Source organism: Pituophis catenifer, unplaced genomic scaffold (assembly GCF_029215685.1).
Source record: "Pituophis catenifer annectens isolate HBS135680 unplaced genomic scaffold, rPitCat1.0.hap2 SCAF_3, whole genome shotgun sequence".
Lineage (NCBI taxonomy): Eukaryota > Metazoa > Chordata > Lepidosauria > Squamata > Colubridae > Pituophis > Pituophis catenifer.
The window spans coordinates 25324827-25347393 of record NW_027256883.1 but is presented as its reverse complement, the minus strand read 5'-3'; the positions used below and the strand labels follow the sequence as shown (position 1 = coordinate 25347393).

Below are 22567 nucleotides of genomic sequence, written 5' to 3'. Positions count from 1 at the left end.
AAACTGCCTCTCATGCACCGTATGCTTTACATATATAGTAAATTTTTACAGTACCTGTCTCTTTACTCACAACTGTAGAGTTTTTCTGCATTTTCTAAATCTTTCCTTCCCTATATATTTTGGATCTAAGTTAATGAAGTTACTTAATACTGTTTATCATACTTTCTTTTTTTTTAACAAAAAGTTTTTTTATTTTTTTCCAAACATATAAATTACATCCTTTCGGAACAGAGCTTTGATCCGGTCATCACTTTGTTCAATTTTTAACAAAATCTTTAACAAAATTTTATCTATACTATTTTGCCATAGCACTTATTTCTAAATCTTATTATCACATATTCAATTAGTACCATCTTAAAAAAAAATCTTAAACATATTTACTTAATCAAAACAATTACCCTTTTATTAACCTCTTAATACTTTTTTAAAAAATTTGATTTATATGCCGCCCTTCTCTGGAGACTCAGGGCGGCTTACAATGCGTTAAGCAATAGCCTTCATCCTTTTGTATATTTATACAAAGTCAGTTTATTGCCCCCACAAACTGGGTCCTCAATTTACCTACCTTAGAAAGGATGAAAGGCTGAGTCAACCTTGAGCCCGGCAAGGCTCAAGGTTGAATTCTTGATTAATTGAATTGAATTCTTAATTCAATTAATAACTCATAATACAATTCTTACCCCAAATCCTCACTATTAACAATACAATTCAAACATATTTATATATCATTATGCTCATTAAATCTTTATTCCATTATTACTTTTATCAAATTTAAATCTTATCTTTTTATAAGATAAACAAGATATATAAATGGTATGGTTTGATACATAGAATTTAGGATGATTGGGAAATTGGGTTAAAAAGCATTTATTTGAACTAAGAACTATGTTTAAATTGCTACATTTCTAAAATTAAAAAGATACCATTCTTTAAAAACAATAAAAATGACCTCCAACAAAGCAAACCAACCAAGCAAGCTTCTCTTTCTCCTAATTTATTGTTTTTAATGACTGGCGTATTGAGATGAGGAAAAACGCACCAGGGAACCACATCGCCCCCCCTCCACCCCCCTTATCCCCGCCACAAGCGCCTCTGAGGCGAAGCGGCTCCACCGCCACAGTCACCAGCGCGCTCCTGTCACGGGGCGGCCGCTCCACTGCGCCTGCCCAGCTCCTCCTGCGGCCCCCCCCTCGTGACGGCCGTCACGTGTGTTTTCCGTCCCACCCGCAGAGCTCGCCGGTTTCCTCGCGCTCGTTCCGCCTCCGCTGCGATTCGGGCCGCTCGCGGCTCCTTCACGCCAGCTGCGCTTCGGGCGGTAGGTAGAGGGTTTTTTTTTTTTCGGTCGGTTCCTCCATAGCGGCCGCTCGGCCGAGGAAGCGGGTCACGGAGTGGAGGGAAGCCCTCGACCTCGGTCGCCTCGGGGAAAGCAGGAAGCGAGCGGGGAAGCTTCTGTTCCGCGGGTTGGGAAATACATCGCGGGCACGAGCCCGTTGGCGAGGGCAGAGCTTTCTTGGCCCGCAGCAGAGGCCGTGGGATAGGTTGGACTACAGCTCCCATCATTCCCCACCAGCCAGGACTCTTTAAACTAGTGTTTCTCAACCTTGGTAGCTTGAAGATGGGTGGACTTCAACTCCCAGAATTCCCCAGCCAGCAGCGCTGGCTGGGGGATTCTGGGAGTTGAAGTCCACCCATCTTCAAGCTACCAAGGTTGAGAAACACTGCTTTAAACACTTGGAGAGGGGCTGGATGGGGAAAAAAAGGCTGCCGTGGATCATCCGACCATGGAATGACAAGGTGGCTCAGTGGCTTAAGACACGGAGTTTGTCGATCAGAAAGGTCGGCAGTTCGGCGGTTCGAATCCCTAGTACAGGTCTCCTGCGTGTGAGCAAGGGGTTGGACTAGATGACCTCCAAGGTCCCTTCCAACTCTGTTACTGTTCCTGAATCTCTCTCTCCATTGTCGCGTCTCTTGGCCTTTGCACATCTTCCTGTGCTATGGCCGGCTCAGCCGGGGCTGGAAAGTTGACCTCTAACGGGTCGTGTTTGGGTCGAGGTTGGGTGGCTTCAAGTAGAGAAATTCCGGCCGCAGGGCTGGTGCGGCTTCCCTGTGTGTAATATGGCGCATGGTAAACTGTTCCCAGTGAATTCTGCCTAAGACTCTCTTGCCCCCCACTAAGGTCATCTTTAATTTCATGAAATATGCAATGGTCTCCCAGGGCATCGAAGATGAACTCAGTTCTTGGTTGACCAACCTTGAATCCTGCATTTTATTGAATCGCAATATGGGAATGGTACATCTGAAATGTTTGGTGGGAGAGAGGGAGCTTTCTAATCTTGTCCACAGCCTGGGATTTCTTGGTCTCTCAAACCAAGTCCTGATTAGGCCTGAGCCTCTTTTTCTTCTGAAGCTGCACAAGGTCAGGCTGGTGCTACAGGTTTAAAGCAGGATGGCTTGGTTCTGTCACCTTGTCACTTGGATCGGGATGGCTTGGTTGGTAGTTGCAGAGAAGAGCAACTAAGACGGTTAAGGGCCTGGAGAATAAAACGTATGAAGAACGTTTGAATTGGGTATGGCTAGTCTAGAGAAAAGAAGGACTAGGGGTGACATGATAGCAGTGTTCCAGTATTTGAGGGGCTGCCAAAAAGAGGACAGGGGTCAACTTATTTTCCAAAGCACCAGAAGGGAAGATAAGAAATGATGGAAACTATAATCAAGGAGAGAAGCAACCTGAAATTAAGGAGAAACTTCCTAACAGTGAGAACAATAACCAGTGGAACAGCTTGCGGTCAGAAGTTGTGGGTGCTTCATCACAGGTGGATTTTAAGAAGAGACTAGATAGTCATTTGTCTGAAATGGTTATAGGGTCTCCTGTTTGAGCAGGGGGTTGGACTAGAAGACCTCCAAGGTCCCTTCCAGCTCTATTCTGATTGACTGCTTATCTTGGGTGGTCTGAAATATACTGCAAACTGATACGATAATGCCTTTTGTTAAGTGCGGTGTACTCACACATTTTTTGTATAAATAAATTATTTCTCCTCTCATTTTGTTGATTTGATTAATTTACTTAGTCACCTGCATTATTTATTGAGCTCTGGAAACTCAAGGCAATGTGCATGGGTATTGTGAGGTAAATCCTTTATTCTTCCTTGGATATTGTGATTTCTATAAACGTTAATGATATTTTAATCAGGGCAGCAATAATTAATATTAGCTAGATTAGAAAATCATTTGGAAGGATGAAGTGGAATATAGAGTCCAGTATTTATGTGCAGATTCCCAGTAATCTCACCAATTTGCTTAGGTTATTTTATGGTTCTAAATTTCTAGAATTAAGACAGAAAAAATAAATCTGCATATTGTATTTGCACTAGAATAATAATGACTCTCTGTTATAGCTTCCTCTTTTCAAAGAATTGGGCTGGGCAATTTAGAGTTCTCTGGCAGTGATTCCCATTCTTCTCCTTTTTTAGAATTATAGTTCCTTAAATAATAGCAATGATAATACAGTTTAATTCTTGAAATGGTTTCAGTAGTATATTTTCATTGATGTATTGTTGTATTAATATGGTTTCAGTAGTATATTTCCATTGGGGGGAAAAAAGAGGAAATCAACCCTTCAATTGCTGAATAAAATTAGATTAGAATTCTTTATTAGCCAAGTGTGATTGGACACACAAGGAATTTGTCTTTGGTGTATATGCTCTCAGTGTACATAAAAAGAAAATATACATTTGTTAATTATATAGAAAAAAAAATGGAGTCTAGAAAAAAGCTGGTGGCGATGGCTCAAAATGTGATAATCTACAGGAATTTCAGGATAATAGCATTTTTAGCAAATGTGAAAAATTGCACAATTTCCTTGAGAATTCCTGCCATTTAAAGACAATGGAGAATTTAAACTTATGCGTTCAAAATGAATATTGTTGTTTAGTTGAATATTTTCTTCTTAACTCCCCATCTAAAAAATTCACTCTATTTTCCAAAATAATCATTGCAGTAACGTGACCAAAATGACAGAGTTCTGGCTGATTTCTGCTCCTGGGGAGAAGACATGTCAGCAGACGTGGGAGAAGTTATGTGCTGCAACTATAAAAAATAATAACCTGTCCATCAATGCAAAATTTAACATTCCAGATTTAAAGGTATAGTTGAGGTTTTTTTCTGTTCAAAATGTTACTGTTTAACTTCGTATTGCAATTTAAATTAAGGGGTTTTTAAGATAATAGAATGGATAGATCACATTCATTTTGATAAAGTATATTATACAGCTATAGTAATTTATATTGAAGATATTAATTGTAAATTATTATTTAACTCACAAAGTGCAAGTAGGCAGTACTGTAGAGCTATTTTATTGGGCTGTGTAATGCTTTGTATTTGATTTGGCGAACTGGTATAAAAATTGCAGATGTGGCACTTGTCATTCATTATAGCAGCGACGTCTCTTTCCAAGATTGTGGTGTTGCTGTAGAGAAGCTTGAAGCTTGAGAGCATTACACAAGTTCAATACCAGTAAAGAGTTCCTTTATTTTCTAAAAATAATATAATTTATCTCCCTGGTTACTGTCATATGTATAACATCCATACATGTAATCAAAGCTATTTGCTCTGACCAATTCAGCAATTAAACTTTTAACTATACACACATACTATGTTTACATTGCATGTTGTGCATTATACAATACAAGAAAACAGTTCTATGCTTAGAGCTGAACATATTACATACATAGCTGTCTATGTAATTCAGTAGTGTTTAACTTAGTGTTGGCGAACCTTTTTGGCACCGAGTGCCAAAATGGGACCGCGGGCGAGGGGTGTGAGCACTAGAAACCACAAGAGCAGTTTCCCAGTGCGCATGCGTGTGCTGGGAAAGCTGAGCTTCCGGTTTCCAGCATGCACGCCGGTCACCTGGTCTTCCACCCCAGAACCCAGAAGAACAATGGGCAATGGTTGGCGTGGCCAGAGAGATGGCTCTGTGTGCCACTTCCGGCATGCTTGCCATAGGTTCGCCATTACGGGTCTAACTCCTAAGGTTCCAGAATTTGAGACAATTATTTCTTACAGCCTTGCTTCCAGAGTTAGCAATGGAACCACTGACCTTTTGTTGATACACTATGTGCTTCTCCCATCTGGTTTGCATTAATGAGCACTGGATTTTACTAATATATGAAATAGCATTTTTATACTGTATGAAATTGTTTTAAATTTGATGAAAGTTTTCAATGAAGTAATTTTTATTATGTTGGATTTAGGCATAGTAATAAAAAAATCTGTAGGTTGCCAGCTGCTACACATTTTTGAAACTGAATCCTATTGTACTGAATAAGAACTTGCTTATGATAAACTGCATAGCCTTCTCTTTTGGCTCAGTTTATATTTTTGCATATTTTTCTAAATAATTCTTTCCTTCCTTAGGTTGGTACTCTCGATGTCTTAGTTGGTTTATCTGATGAGCTGGCTAAACTGGATACCTTTGTGGAAGGGTAATCACTACTTTTTCATATATCTGTACTTTATACCTTCTGTATAGTTATTCTGTGTCAAACTCAGTATGACATTCTAGCCGCTGTTGTTTTAGTTAGCTAGATAGTTAACCAGTTAGTGACAGTAAATATTCCTCCAGATTATACTGGTAGTCCTTGATTTATGACCACAATTGGAATCAGAATTTCTTAATAAGGCATCGTTAAGTGATTTGCACCTAATGTTTTGCCACGGGTATACAGTAAATCACTGCAGTTGTTAAGTGAATCACACGGACATTAAGTGAATCCAGCTTCCCACATTGACCATTTGTTGGAAGCTGGCTGGGAAGACCATCATATGATCCCGGGACTCTGCTACCATTGTAAATACATGTTGGTTGCCAAGTGCCCAAATTTTGAACACTTGACCTTTGGGATGCTATGACAGCCGTAAATGCAGAGATCAGTCATAAGTCGCTTCTTAAAGTGCCATTGTAACTTTGAATGGTTGCTAAACAAATGTTTGCAGGTCATGGACTACCTGTACAGTCAAATAATATATTTAATAATATCTCATAATTTGTACTTTGACACTAGGATTGGAAACAGTTTCAAATGAAAATTTCTGATGCTTGTTTGAAGTGAAAGGTAGCAGAGTTATTTGAGTACAGTGTTAATTTGGAGAATCGAGGAAGTTACTGAAAACTTTCTAGTTTATCAATATGCCAACTTTAAATGTTTGCAGTTTTGTTAACAGACTAACATTTCTGTGCCTGAGGCTGTCTCTTGCACTAGAAGTTTCAACTGATATGTTTAGGATTCAGTCAACTGTAGGAAGTGAAAACAGAATGCATAAATGGATTAAATATTGTTTAAGAGGGGGATAGTAGAACTGAAGAAAGAACAGACATATTTATTGGGACAGACAGCAGTTCTTAATGATAAACACTATCTGACATATTTTAAACTATGGACCTTAGAAGAACATAACAAGCAGCTTCAGCCAAGTTAGACTACTAGGGCCATCTAGTGGCATGTCTTCATAGTGACTGGGAATATCTCTCCTGCAGTGATCCCCAACCAGGCTGGCCCGAGGGACCGGTTTTGTGGAAGACAATTTTTCCACGACCGGGGAAGGGATGGTTTTCCATGCAGTCTAGATCCCATGCATGCGCAGATAAAACTTTGCTCACTCACCTGCTGCTTGCATGGTCTGGTTCCTAACAGACCACGGACTGGTACCGGTCGGTGGCCCAATGGTTGTGGACTCCTGTTCTCCTAGATATCAGACAGAGATGCCAGGAATTAAACTGGGAGGGTGATTGTCTTTTGTAATGCAAAGAAAAAAAACAGTAAATATATATATTCTTTAAGATATAAATTTTAAATCTTCCCCATTCTGGTCTTCAGTGTTGTCAAGAAGGTGGCACAATATATGGCTGATGTGTTAGAAGACAGTAAAGATAAAGTTCAGGAAAACCTTCTGGCCAATGGAGGTAAATTTTGTCTTGCTACTACAATGTATTTGAATACTGAGGGTTGAGTATATAGAAGACTATCCTTCAATTCTTATGTGGAAAATAAATCGGTTCAATTGTTGTGTGGAAAATAAGTTTTGAAAGAAATATTTTTGTATAAAGGCAACACAAACATAATAAAACAGTCTTTATTAAATCTTGTGTTTGCAGTGTCATAAAGAGAATCCTAGTTCATAAAAAAAAAAAATAAAGTGTCATAAAGAAAATCCTAGGGGCGCAGTGGCTAAAGAAGCTGAGCTTGTCGATCGAAAGGTCGGCAGTTCAGCGGTTCGAATCCCTAGTGCCACGTAACGGGGTGAGCTCCTGTTACTTGTCCCAGCTTCTACCAACCTAGCAGTTCGAAGGCACGTAAAAAATGCAAGTAGAAAAATAGGGACCACCTTTGGTGGGAAGGTAACGGCGTTCCGTGCACCTTCGGTGTTTAGTCATGCTGGCCACATGACCATGGAGATGTCTTCGGACAGCACTAGCTCTTCAGCTTTGAAACGGAGATGAGCACCACCCCCTAAAGTCGGGAACGACTAGCACATATGTGCGAGGGGAACCTTTACTTTTACCTTTAAAGAGAATCCTGAGAGTCAGTTTGGTATAGTAGTTAAAACAGACTAGAAACCAGGAGACTTTTCTGCCTTGGGTACAAAGCCAATTGGGGGACCTCTCAGCCCTGGGAAGGAGGCAATGGCAATGTACTTTTGAAAAACATCATCAAGAAAACTGCAAAGACTTGTCCAGACAATCTCTGAGACTCAGACATGATTGAACAGAAGAAAAGGAAAGAAATGTATAATATGGAAGTAATATAATATGGAAATAATTTAAAGCATATAATGCTGATTCAGTTTTTCCTCATACCTCATAGAGGAAGCATCCCTGAACACAATATATTTGGTTAGATATGTATTCTCCATGATACAATTCAGAATAGATCTTCAGAATTCACCAAACTAATTTCTAAAAAGTACAGTGCCAATATGATAATCAAAAGTCAAAAAGGACTTTTGTCTTTAATTAGACAAAGCTAAAACTATAAAACTATAGACGAGGCAAATTCTTCCATTCTCTCTACATAGACATAATAAGAATTTTTCCTCGTTACTTCTATGGTAATCTATATATATATCCCCAGCGCTGGCTGGGGGATTCTGGGAGTTGAAGTCCACCCATCTTCAAGCTTCCAAGGTTGAGAAACACTGATATATATAAAAGCCAAATACCACACACTCATCATGAAATCTCCACAACCGTAAAGCCTACAAACCTGAAATTTGGCACATATGTTCCTCTTGGCTTCTAGGTGCTCGCTAAGAAAGGATTTTTCGAAATGACCATCAGAACATTAGTATTTCATATACAGTATTATATTCACACACACTGATGCTAAGGAGTTAGACGTTCTACTCCCCCTCCCCACCTGAAAAGAACTCTGTTCCAACTGCCAGTTGCCTTATATTAACACGCTCCGATGCTACGGAGTTACACATTCTACATTAAGTTTCAGACTTTAAATGTCAATTTATCATGCCTGATCACATAGTTTCATAGCGAAGCACAGTGTCCAGTTAGTATACTCTAATTGTATGCAAAAATTCTTGTGTGTATCAAAAATGCTCTTTAAGGTGGTTACATTGTATTCTGTTCCATCTTTATTTTAAGTAATTATTTCTTAAATGTATTTAAGATCCTCATATTTTTTGGTAGGATGTATGAGTTTGCTTATTTAACTCAATATTTAATCATTTTTGCCCAGTTGATTTGATCACCTATATAACAAGATTCCAGTGGGATATGGCCAAGTATCCAATCAAACAGTCTCTGAAGAATATTTCAGAAATAATTGCTAAGGTAAGATTATACACATAAAAGACTATGGAGTTAATTATTAATACAAAATGACTATTTTTTATTGCATAACCTACGTACCATAAAGTGAAAATATTTTACATATTCAGGATTATTTTTTTTCCAAAATACTTATATCATATAAATTTGCATAATTTTCCTGGGAGTAAATGCTATTGAAATATTTAAAAATGTATAGATCTTTGGTATGAATTTTAGTACTTATCATTTTGTTCAGTTTTTCTATAGATGTGTGTTCATTTGCCTAATTAAATATATATAATTTTATATTGCTGTGCTACCTCAGATGATTAGTTATTTCATTTTTTGCTAACTATTCTCCCTTCTGTTAGATGTGAGATTTTAAAACTGCAGTACTTACCACCAGACATGTGCAAGATCTTGGGATTTGGGGAATGGGGCATTCTGAAAAAATCCAGAATGCTCTATAGCCCCTCTTTATCTTGTCAATCTGCCAAATTGATCAGGAAGCAGAGAAACAGAATATTGAAGTGTCCTGAGGAAGACTCCATTCCTGAACCCTGTACTGCAGTTCATGAATGGAATCCTGTTTGCTAAAACAGCGAAAATTGCATGACGATTTTCAATGTAATTTTTACGGAAATAATTTGGCCTTGTTTCTTAAATATATATCTAATATGTAGATTTTTGAGGTACAAAAGCTTTTTTCCGAGTGATACCTTCAAAGTACACTTAAAACTTTGACAATGTGTGTTTCCATTGATAAGAGTTTTAATCCAGAAACATCAAGTGGGTAAACTTGTTGCAAGGAAACACTGCAACTGGTTTGTTGCTTCTGTCTGACAATAGTTTTCTGTAGACATTAAAGAAGAAAAAAAATCATAAAATACAAAAGGTTTTGAGCATAATACTTCTTTTTTTAAATTACAGACTGCTCAAAATCATATTTCCTGGTAATATTTCCTGGTTCATTTCTAAAAACCAGAATCAATGAAGTTCAATCTATTAATTTGAGTGCTTTGTCTCATTTTTTCCTGTTTATTCTTTCCCTTTTTATTTGGCTGCTTGCAATTAGTTTTAGGTTTTATAGACATATTTAATTTGGGTCTCTCCTTACTTCTAAGACATAGGTCCTAATTAGTTTGTTTTGTTTTTTTCCTCAAAGGGAGTGACTCAGATTGATAATGATCTAAAGGCAAGGGCATCTGCATACAACAGCCTAAAAGGCAACCTTCAGAACTTGGAAAGGAAGAATGCGTGAGTTGTCATCTTGTTTTGTAAGATTGTCTCAGAGCTGGATGATCAATTTGATACATATTCAAATTCTTGAAATAATGCACATGTGGAGGAAACTATTCTGCCTCTTGAATTTTAAAACACAAGTTCTGAATAGGAATGCAACCTTGTATACATAGATGGTAAAGGAGCATTACATGTTGTGTTTGCTTTATAGAATGTCTTTTAACCTCACTAACCTCATTGTAATCAAATCTAATCAAATGGAAGTATAAAGATCTGTTGAGTTTCCCAGCATGTACTATAGAAAGTGTTACATCAATAATGTTAATTTCCCAAAAGAGAGAAAAAGGGAGATCTGTGGAAAGTTTCACTCTCCACCTGAATCGCACTTGTGTCATAAGCACTGGGCACTTCCAGGTTGAACTCCACCTGAATGAATAGTACTTATATTCATTTAAAGATTGAAGTAGAACACTCACTTCCTCATCTTCTTCTTCTACTTTGACAGGGGAAGTTTGCTAACAAGAAGTTTGGCTGAAATTGTGAAGAAAGATGACTTTGTACTTGATTCTGAGTACTTAATTACATTGTTAGTAGTTGTACCAAAGTAAGTCAATATTTTCTTTCCTAAAAAGAGAACAGACAAGAAAAGTCCAAGAGGAGGAAGAGTTTTTTGTTCATTGAAAGATTTAAATGAAGTTGTCACATATATAAATGAAAGGCATATATGAAAATGTGGTACATCTTTTAAAAATAGTAGATTGCCCCCAATTTCAACAGATGGACTTTGAAAGGATTTATATGATCTTAAGAGAAACTATAGTACAGTGATGGCTAACCTTTTCCGGACCGAGTGCCCAATGCGCGCCCGAACCCCCAAAATGCAATTCGCGTGCAGGCCCCTGCATGCACCCTGCACATGCGCATGCAGCTCCCCATATACACCCTACCCCACGCATGTGCATGTGGCCCCCGCATATCCCCCATGCATGGACGCATGCCCCCTGCATACGCCCCACCCCCACAAATGCACGGCAGAGACCCAAAGATCAGCTGGCCGGTGGGAGGCGCATGCGGAGTGGAGCTGAACTGGGGCGACAGCTCACATGCCATCAGAGAGGGCGCTGCATGCCACCTCTAACACACATGCCACCTCTGGCACACATGCCATAAGTTCGCCATCACGGCTATAGTACATATAGTCAACACTTAGTGACTGTAATTGGGACTGACAATTCCATCTGTAAGCAACATAGTCATTAAGTGAATTATGTGATCGTGGCTGACTTACGTCACTTTCACTTTGATTGTTAAGCCAATCACGAGTAGCTGTTAAGCACGATGTCACATGCCTTGACTTGTGACTTATTGCCAGCTTCCTCATTGACTGTTTGTTGCAAGCCAGCTGTGAAGGTTGCAATTGGTGATGGTATGACCATAGGGATGTGGTGAATATCTTACGTTCAAGGATCAATTATAATCCTACTTTCCCAATACTGTCATGAGTTGGAACAATTGCTAAATGGGGTGGTCATTATCTTTAACCAAGGACTATTCATATAGAGCAATCTTTTAATTAATCATATAGTTCCATATAAATTGAAATTATTATCTTAATAAAATATACATCCTTAAATAAATCAAGTAAAATCATCTCAAAGTGCAATTTCACTTACTGAGTTGCTTGACTCGTTTAGCTGCTAGTTTGTAGAATTTACCAAAATCAGTCTGAATTTTGCTTCTTAGAACTTTATTATCTTTGTCTAGCTCTACATCTTACCTAGTAATTTCAGTAAAATATCGGTAATTCTAATAATGAGATTGTTTCTTTTGTAATAATAGTGTAATCAAAGTATATTATACTAGTGTTCTAGCGGAATTGTTAGAAGAATACTAATGGTGTTCATTTTTTTAAACAAATTGAACATTTCTACTAAAACAGTGTTACTTTAGAAAAACACATTTTAAATCTAATAAGAAACCTAGACAGAAATAAGATATTGCAGATTTTATTTATTTATCATATTTTTGAACCACAAAATAGCTGTTAATATAATTAGTGCTTTTTTTAATTAAAAAAATGTAATCTTAAAAGGAGTTCAACTAGTTTCAGTAACATTTCATAGGTTTTCCTTAACAGTAGAAAAAGAAACGTTTTCATTGAGAATATTACATTGGTGTGTGTATATGGCAAGAGAAATCAGGGAGCATGAAACTAGAGCCTTTCCAATATATAAATAACAAATGAAAGAGTTTCCTATCCCTGCAAACTCTTTTAGCACACCAAAGCCCTTTCCAAAGGAGGGGCATGTATCAAAACAATAGTCATGCAGTTTTGATGAACAATTGATGAAATTTTATGGCTGGAAATGAAAACAGAGTCTAGAACATGTAAAAAACAGCTTTTTGGAAACTCATTAGTATATGCAAAAAGTTATAAATACAGTGGAGTAAAGGACTTGATTCTGTCCTACACACCTGTGTTAAGACTGGGAATTATTGCTTTTTTTATTTCAGGATGAATTACACTGATTGGATGAAGCAGTATGAAACTTTGACAGATATGATAGTCCCTCGATCCACCAAGTAATCTTTCACTTTTCATATCTTTTTAATATACTTGATTCTTGGAGCAATAGATTGGAGTACAAATCAAAATGGACTGAATATATGTTTTAAAGGTTCCATGTGTACAATAGTCTAAATATTTCTTCTCCCTAAAAATTTTCCTCTCTGTTATTTGATTTTGAATTGAATTTTTCTACCCAAGCTAGTTCTCTCTACTCAAATATGCTTGTGTGGAGGCTTTTTGTTCTCTGTTGATGTGTAGCTTGATCTGTGAAATTATTTTGCTTTACCACAATGCCCTCCCCAACCATTTTGCTAAACTATGGTTTGTTGAATAAAATATAATCTGAAGTATAGCAATAGCAATAACACTTAGATTTATATACCGCTTCACAGTGCTTTACAACCCTCTCTTAAGTGGTTTTTAGAGTCAGCATATTGCCCTCAACAATCTGGGTCCTCATTGAAATGACCTCGGAAGGATTGAAGGCTGAGTCAACCTTGAGCCTGGTGGGAATCGAATTGCTGAATCACTGGCAGCTGGCAGTCAGCAGAAGTAGCCTGCAGTACTGCATTCTAACCATTGCACCGCCACAGTTCTTTAGAGTATATATTAACTCTAAACACAAATTACACAAAACCCAAAACAGCCAAATCATCACATAATTAATGCAGTCCATCAACCTAGTTATGATCTCAATTGTTCTAGATGATAGCAGTCTATCATTTGCCAGAGGGAAGAGGGCATCGATTTGTTCTCCATATTCTCCACCTGAGGGTAGTACGAGAAGCAATGAGTGGAAGCTCAGAAGGAGATTCAGTCCAAAAAAGATTACACAATCATTTGTCTGAGTGATTTGAAGACTCCTGTCTTAGGCAGGGGATTGGACTACAAGACCTTCAGGATCCCTTCCAACTATATGATTCTAAATGGCTTTGGTAATATTCTTTATTGGATAAAATATATTGGTGAAATAGTACCGAATTGCACAGAATTTTGTGAATGCAGATCAAGAAGAACTCACTCTAACCATTTCCCCAAAACCATGTATTTCAATTCATGCTTTTCATTCAGTAAATGGGGCTACCAAAAGCACTTTTGTGTTGGACACTTAGATTGGCACTGAGTATTTTCTGAAATAATGAAGTTTGTGTAGCCATTGTTTGTTGGGAAGAATGGGCTTCTTGTGTAAAATACACTGTCTTATGGTACTTCTGTTAAAAGGATAGCGTAGTAGGTGAACTGCAGTTACTGTTCTCCAATCGAACCATACTGCCTTAAGCCTATTATTGTAAACTAAATGTTACAATATAATACAAAACTCTAAATCAATTTACCAGTTTTGAATTACAATTTCAGTTTTTATTCCAGTTTGTGGCTTCATTAAAGCTTTTCGTCTTATGGACCCTCGCATCTTTTATTTTGCAGTGTTCTTTCTGAGGATCAGGATAATTATCTCTGTAACGTCACTTTATTCAGGAAGGCAGTGGATGAGTTCAAACATAAAGCAAGAGAAAACAAGTAAGTGCAACCCTGCTTTATTTTTTTGTTAAGGAATAGCTGCACAGAAATTTACAAATTGCACTTCTTTCCCTGTACAGATTTATGGTCCGTGACTTTCAGTATAATGAAGAAGAAATGAAGGCAGACAAAGAGGAAATGAACCGGCTGTCTACTGATAAGAAAAAACAGTTTGTAAGTTCAGCGATATTTTTGCATTAAATATAGAAGTAACTTTTCAGAATTGGTAGTTTTATTGCAGATGTTCTTTTTAGGTTTTTTCATATAAGCATAGTACAACCACTGGTTAACAAATAAGCTCTGTTACAGTAATTACTAAATGTTAAAAAAAAGTATTTAACAAGAAGTACCAAGAAGCTATAGTTTAGGTGTAGTACTCAATCCCACTTTTGTTCAGGGTTATTTTTCCATCAGGGAATTATAGTTGATCTGCAAAACATAGAATGAATAATGCAAGGGCACTATGGCAGATAAGGAAGTGAGTTTAGATATTAAATGCCAGATGTGTTCTTTTCTAAGTGCTAAAAGAACATGTAGGTATTATTTAAGAACTATTATTCATAATCTTTTGCAGTTTGTGGTGAATTTTTAGAATAGTTTATTAAATGATGAATCCATGAATGTCTAGGAAAGAATATTTATTTATTTTATTTATTTTTCATATTTGTATACCACCCTACTCCCGAAGGACTCAGGGCGGTGAACAGCCATAATAAATACAAATACATATAGAAGTTAAAAACTATTAAGAAACAGATTAAGTAATTTATGTATTAATATGTTGATTACTAAGAAGCAACTTGACTTTATCAAGAATCAGGTCATCTTTCTCATTTTAAATAGAATTATAGTCAAGTAGATAACAAGAATAGCACTTTTTAGCAAAGCATTTTACTAGCTTTCTAACAGATCCTTACTGACAATTTCTTAAGCCAATGAGTTGGACAGTACTGTTCTAGATTACTAAAATAAATAAAAATTCTGATTTTGGCTGCTAACAAGTTCTGACAAGGATAACTATCATCGTTACAGTAAGTCTTTGATTTACAACCACAGCTGGGCCCAAAGTTTCTGTTTCTAAGCAAAACAGTTGTTATGTGAATTTTGCCCCATTTTATGATCTTTCTTGCCACAGTTGTTAAGTGAATCACTGCAATTGTTAACGTTAGTAACACAGTTATTAAGTGAATCCGGCTTTTCAATTGACTTTGCTTGTCAGAAGGTTGCAAAAGGGGATCACATCATCGCGGGACACTGGTCGTCATAAACTCATGCCAGTTGTCAAGCGTCTAAATTTTGGTCACATGACCACAGGGATGAGGACGATCGCAAATGTGAGAAACGTTAGTAATTTTTTTCAGTTGAGCAAAATGGTTGTAAATTGAGGACTACCTGTATGAGGGTTCTTTATTTTCCAAGGATGAGACACACTTTAGTATAGCAGATAATTGTATGCAATGCTTAATTGTGGCACACACCTATAAACTGTTGCTCTGGGTTAACTTCACCCTCTTTGGAATTACTAGTTGATGTAGCCATGCATATAAGTCTTTAATGCTCAAATCTTAAAGTTTGTAAAATAGGAAATACAACATCTGCTCCCTCCAAATGTTCTTACACTTGTTGGGATTAAAAGGTAAAGGTTCCCCTCGCAGATATGTGCTAGTCATTTCAGACTGTAGGGTGCAGTGCTCATCTCCGTTTCTAAGCCAAAGAGTCAGCGCTGTCCAAAGACGTCTCCATGGTCATGTGGCCGGCATGACTAAACGCCAAAGGAGCACGGAACGCTGTTACCTTCCCACCAAAGGTGGTCCCTATTTTTCTACTTGCATTTTTTACATGCTTTCGAACTGCTAGGTTGGCAGAAGCTGAGACAAGTAACGGGAGCTCACCCCATTATGCGGCACTAGGGATTCGAACTGCTGAATTGCTGACCTTTCAATCAACAAGCTCAGCATGTTAGCCACTGAACCACCACGTCCCTTGTTGGGATTAGGTGCTGCCTAAGTGTGGTTACTCCTTTACTGTTCCAGGCCAAGATATGCTGCTTGCCATAGTTTGTAATTCTGGCAATTGACTGATAGCCCTCTTGCCTCCCTATAACAGTTACCAATTTCCAGATATCGCTTACTGCTTCCTTGTCTGCTTCCTGTCTTCTTACCTTCTTTTCTGCCACACACCTACATACACTTAGTCCTAGAGTTCTTTTGTAAGCGAAGGGCCTGTGCTTTCTGTGCACATCTGCACGTTCTTGAAAATATCAGGGTGTGGCTTAATTAGCCAAACAGCTAAAACACTTGAATGGATGCTTGTGAATAAACTGATTGGAATGATTGAATAAGCACATGTCATCTCATGTTTTGACTATTAGAATCTTTTGGGAAAAGGCATGAGCTGAACTGAGCCTTGGGGAGGTGGGCGTGGAAAGCATTCTGCCAGGTTGCAGCTGTTTTTCTGAAATGCAGTCAGCAATCTCAGATTCATTTTCTCACAACCATAAAATATATTACTACTGGGAAACCCAATAATGATGTATGGCAGTGAGAGCTGGACCTTATGGAAGGCCGAGCACTGAAGAACTGATGCTTTCAAATTGTGGAGAAGACTCTTGAGAGTCCCTTGGACGGAGATCAAATCAGTCAATTCTAAAGGCAATCAACCCTGACTGTCCTTTGGAAGGACAGATACTAAAGATGAAGATCAAATACTTTATTTATTTATTATTTATTTATTAATTTAATTTGTATACCGCCCTTCTCCCAGAAGGGACTCAGGGCGGTGAACAGCCAAAATTAAAAAACATAAAAATACAAAAGTTAAGATAATTAAAAAGAATTAAATCACTAGCTTCCCAATTTAAAACCCCCAAATCCATAAAATTTAAAATCCCAATTAAAAAACCATTTAGGCTAGGCCGGCTTGATGGAATAAAAACGTCTTCAGGGCTTTACGGAAGGTCCGGAGGTCCGGGATCAATCGTATTCCAGGAGGCAGCTCATTCCACAGGGCGGGTGCCCCCACAGAGAAGGCTCTCCCCCTGGGGGCCGCCAGCCGACATTGCCTGACCGACGGCACCCTGAGGAGGCCTTCTCTGTGAGAGCGTATTGGCCGGTGGGAGGTTATCGGTAGCAGCAGGCGGTCTCGCAAATACCCTGGCCCTAAGCCATGGAGCGCTTTAAAGATGAGAACCAACACCTTAAAGCGCACCTGGAAGACCACCGGGAGCCAATGCAGCTCGCGCAGGAGTGGTGTTATGTGGGAGCGCCACGTCGCTCCCATAATCACCCGCGCGCCCGCATTTTGCACCAGCTGGAGCCTCCGAGTGCTCCTCAGGGGGAGCCCCATGTAGAGAGCGTTGCAGTAATTCAGGTGTGACGTGACCAAGGCACTTTGGCCACCAGATGAGAAGAGAGTATTCATTGGAAAAGACCCTGATGTTAGAAAAGATGGAAGGCAAAAGGAGAAGGGGACAGCAGAGGATGAGCTGGTTAGATATTGTCATCAACGCAATGAACATGAATTTAGGCAAACTAAGGGAGCCAATGGAGGACAGGGGGGCCTGGCGTGCTATGATCCATGGGATTGCAAAGAGTTGGATATGAGTTAGCGACTGAACAACAACAATAGAAGTCAGAAGCAATATTCAAAATAACTCTGGCAATTTTAAATATAAATTTATGCATCTTGGTACAAATAATACAAATACAGGGTAGGGAAGACCTGGGTTGATAGAGATATGATTAGTATCTTAATCAATCCAAATTGGACTTGATGCAACATTGTGTTTTTTTAAAGAAAAAGCTAATAGTCATAGGCTATAATAATAAGAAGAATATCCAGGCCATGAAAAATGTATTAAACTATTTTGCACAGAGAAATTACAAAATATACTGACTGGGATGTTGAGAATTCTGCAAGTGAAGTCCTTTGAAGAGCAGGTGACTTATTTATGCAGAAGGAAAAATTAAGAGGACATATAATAATCTTCAAGTACTTGAAAGATTGTTGCATAGGAGATAACAACAGATTCCTAAGATTACATCTGAAACCAGTGATCAGAAATGGCAAGAAAGTAAATATTGTTTTCAGCCAAACATTACAAGAAATGTTCTAACAACTTAGTTGTTTGAGAATATTAATAGCGATGGACACTAACACTAACAATTCTTCATGTGAGATGAATGATATGCTATCAGGGATACTTGCATCCTGCATTGCCAAGAATCTGATTCTGTGCAGGATTATTCAGTTGAGATGAGGTGATGTTCAGTTTCACTAGTCCTAAAATAGATACTGCAGTGTTTGATGTTGTTAAATATTTGAGTTCTGAATAATAAAGTGGCAAAGTATAAATGCTTAAAATATTAAATACATTGACTGTGCTTAATTAGTTCAATTATTTTGATATGTTCTGGCCTATTATTTGAAAGAAGTGTATAACTACAGTTTTGCGCACTCACATACACATTTTAAATATTCAAGAAAAAGTCTTCTTACGTTTACAGTGTCTGCTTGCTTTTCTCTGTTTAATCACAGGGGCCTCTGGTCCGGTGGCTAAAAGTGAATTTCAGTGAAGCTTTTATTGCATGGATTCATGTGAAAGCCCTAAGAGTCTTTGTTGAATCTGTTCTAAGGTATTTATCTTTGTTGCCAAATACAGTTATCTGTTCCTTCAGGAATTACACAACAATTTTATAATCTCAGTTTAGTAATTCTTGGTAGATGAATTCCTTTTTAAAAGTACCAAACTCCGTAGATGAAATGAATTCTCTAATAAAAAAAACTTTGCAAGTCACATCTACTGTATATAAATAAGAATGATATAAGCCCCTCACTATCTGAACTCATACAGTTCATCTTAGGTTAATGCAATTGTGAGAGGAGAATTAGTAACTTCTGCTTCAGGCATAGAATACTGCAGTTTAGTACGTCATCCTAGCTATTACCCAGTTAGCCAATTTTATAATCTGCAATTTCATTATGTAGCAAAAGATTTAATTTCTATTTCTATAACCATCCCAAAACAAGTGACTTGGTGGCATACATCTGGGAGGTGTACATCATTTTAAAATGATTGTCTGAATAAGTCCTTAACCAGTTACATCAGCAATCTCCAACCTTTTGGGTACCAGGGACCAGTTCTGTGGAATATATACATAACATAGATACATACTTACATATATGGATGGTATAGTGTACTTACGTTATAGTACTCCAAACAATGCATTGAAAATATGTCTTAAATTAAAAGGGGAGAAATTTGAACCCAACACTAAAAAAAAATTGTGTCAGATATAATGATGTCAGTGATGAATGTTCTTCTTTCTGTCTGCCTCCCCCTCCACAAGTTAATTAGCTTTTGCAAAAAATGTCATTTATTTAGGTATGGCTTGCCAGTTAATTTCCAGGCTATGCTCCTTCAACCCAACAAGAGAACAATGAAGAAATTGAGAGAGATCCTCTATGATTTGTACAAACATCTTGATAGTAGTGCTGCAGCAATCATTGATGTAAGTAGTCTATACCATAATGAGGTTACCTATAGGTTTTGCCATAACTTTGAGTAGATTTTTTTCTGATTTCATATTGTTGAAAGGGATCACAGAATCCAATTCCCTGCCCAATGCAGACATCCAGATTAAAACATTAAAATAATGTTTTAAGATAATATCTGTCTAGCCTCAGACCCAGCTTCAAGTATGAAAAGGTAGTGCTGAGATTCCTTTGATTTGAATTTTTATATATGTGAGACAAAGATGCAACCATTAATTTTGGGGGCTAAATTAACCCTATCATTAATATTTTTTAAAATTTTCAGGCAACCATGGATATTCCAGGTTTGAATCTCAGTCAGCAAGAATACTATCCTTACGTGTACTACAAGATAGACTGCAACTTGCTTGACTTCAAGTAGCTTCTTTCTGAACCTAGTGATCCTCTCATAGTGTTGATGTACAAGCAAAAAAGGTTGAAGAATGTCGCTCCTAAATCTCTCATAAACCTGTGCTTGCTTCTTTCTCCCTTTGCATAGGAGAACAATCCCCTTGGTGGTTGATCCCTTGACATTTTCTTTTTAAAGAGAAATGTAATTATTGTTTTTAATAGATCAGGTATGTAATTGTATATTGAGAGAATCAAGAGTGTATTTATAAATAGTCCTTTATTTAAAGAGTAAGAAACAAAAAGAGGTCATTCCGCTTTCATGCCATGCCTCATCAAGACCTTGTTTATACGACAAGATAGTGGGGAAACATGCCATCGTTCACTGTGTTTTTCATAGATGTGCTATAAACATTGTAATTGAATTGTGATGTAAAATATGTGCAGACTGATATTCAGTCGATGCTTTCTGAATGTTTTAAGTTTACAAGATACTAAGCACTGCATCCACCTAAGAAAATAAAAACACCTGTACAATTGTCTTGCCTTTGTACTTTGTTCTTATAGGCCACTGTAAAAACGTATAGGGAGAATTTCATGGGATATGAGTCACAAGCAATCACATTTATACTGGTCATACTGAAACTTATGGCCCCACTTTCCCCCCATAAACCTGGTTTAAATATAGAATAGAATAGAATTTTTTATTGGCCAAGTGTGATTGGACACACAAGGAATTTGTCTTGGTGAATATGCTCTCAGTGTATATAAAAAGAAAAGATATGTTCATCAAGAATCATAAGGTACAACACTTAATGATAGTCATAAGGTACAAATAAGCAATCAGGAAACAATATCAATATAAATCGTAAGGATACAAGCAACAAAATTACAGTCATACAGTCATGTATGGGTGGAGATGGGTGGTGGGAATAATGAGAAGATTAATAGTAGTGCAGACTTAGTAAATAATTTGACAGTGTTGAGGGAATTATTTGTTTAGCAGAGTGATGGCATTCGGGAAAAAAAACTGTTCTTGTGTCTAGTTGTTCTTGTTTGCAGTGCTCCATAGCGTCGTTTTGAGGATAGGAGTTGAAACAGTTTATGTCCAGGATGTGAGGGGTCTAAATAGTTTCACAGTCCTCTGACAGTATACAGGTCCTCAATGGAAGGCAGATTGGTAGCAATTATTTTTTCTGCAGTTCTAATTATCCTCTGAAGTCTGTACAAAGATTGAACACAATATTGTACAAAGGCAAGGGTGTCATCACGTGATGTATCACAACTTTTTCCCCCTTCACTAAATCGGGCATGGCCAGCATGTGACGCATATGGCCCACGGGCCATGAGTTTGACACCCCTGTACTAAGGTATGGGTTGTTTCAGTATTCATTAAATAAATCATTGTTTACTCTTTACACTGAGATACAAATCATGATATACAAGCTGCCATGGCTATCTTCACAGATGTGATATATGCATGCATACAAAAGCTTTAAAAATGGGAATCGTGAGAAGGTAACATGCAGCAGCCCATCTTGACCGTTGATTGGTTGGTCACATTAGCCTTATATTCAGATAGTCATGGGGATTGCTGTGCAATTAGAGTACTATGTTTCCAGTGCACTAGGGGGCACCCCTGTGCCATTTTAAAATAAACATGGTAAATGGTATTTCAGGGTTTTAGTACATGAAAAACACAACACTAGAATCTTCCTCATGTTTCTATACCATTCTTTTTCTGCCTTTCGCTAAAATAGAAAGTATAGGTCTACAGCTAACAAGAATACATTGCTCAGCTACAAGGAGCGCTTGTAGCTGAGCTACAGTGCTTTTGAAACATGCTGTAGAATGAAAGGTCTGAACTTCTAGAACACTTCAGAAATTGTTAAAAGGCAAAATATCTGAATGTACTCTGACAATTGCCACAAACATATTACATATACATAGTGAAAATTACTACCATTAAAGACTATTGTGAAGTGCAACAAAGGATTAATGGCCTGGTTAAACCCCACAGAGAAAGCAAAATAAATTGACTGATACATAAGTTGTAGTAAATAAAGTTTAAAACTACACAAAATCCTGAGAAGAAATAATAATAATAATAATAATAATAATAATAATAATAATAATAATAATAATAATAATAATAATAATAATAATTTTATTTCTATACCGCCCTTCTCCCGAAGGACTCAGGGCGGTGTACAGCCTGTTTAAAAACACAAACAAAACAACAATATAAAATTTAAAATAATTAAATAAAGTGGCTCAGATTTAAAACCCCAATAAATTTAAATATCCCAATTTAAAAGCTATTGTGTTGTTAGTCCGGCCTGGCGGAATAATAGGGTCTTCAGTGCGCAGCGAAACGCCCGGAGGTCGGAGATCTTACGAATTTCCGGGGGCAGTTCGTTCCACAGGGATGGGGCTCCCACAGAGAAGGCCCTCCCCCTGGGCGCTGACAGTCGACATAACTTGGTTGACGGCACCCTGAGGAGACCCTCCCTGTGGGAACGGACTGGTCGGTG

At 37.7% G+C, this 22567-nt stretch overlaps 1 protein-coding gene across 2 annotated transcripts; it reads left to right on the top strand.

The window, feature by feature from the left end:
* Window positions 1–1190: 1190 nt before the first annotated feature.
* ATP6V1C1 (ATPase H+ transporting V1 subunit C1) lies at window positions 1191–20573 on the top strand. Of its 2 annotated transcripts, XM_070942073.1 has the most exons (13): window positions 1191–1315; window positions 3998–4142; window positions 5416–5483; window positions 6876–6961; window positions 8751–8845; window positions 9990–10081; window positions 10572–10670; window positions 12581–12649; window positions 14061–14153; window positions 14234–14327; window positions 18690–18787; window positions 19537–19663; window positions 19972–20573. In XM_070942073.1, the coding sequence occupies exons 2-13, from the start codon at window positions 4011–4013 to the stop codon at window positions 20065–20067; spliced, it is 1149 nt and encodes a 382-aa protein (XP_070798174.1). In that variant the 5' UTR covers window positions 1191–1315; window positions 3998–4010; the 3' UTR covers window positions 20068–20573. The 2 variants fall into 2 exon arrangements, with proteins under 2 accessions (XP_070798174.1, XP_070798175.1); XM_070942074.1 differs by lacking the exon at window positions 10572–10670.
* The last annotated feature ends 1994 nt before the right edge of the window (window positions 20574–22567 follow it).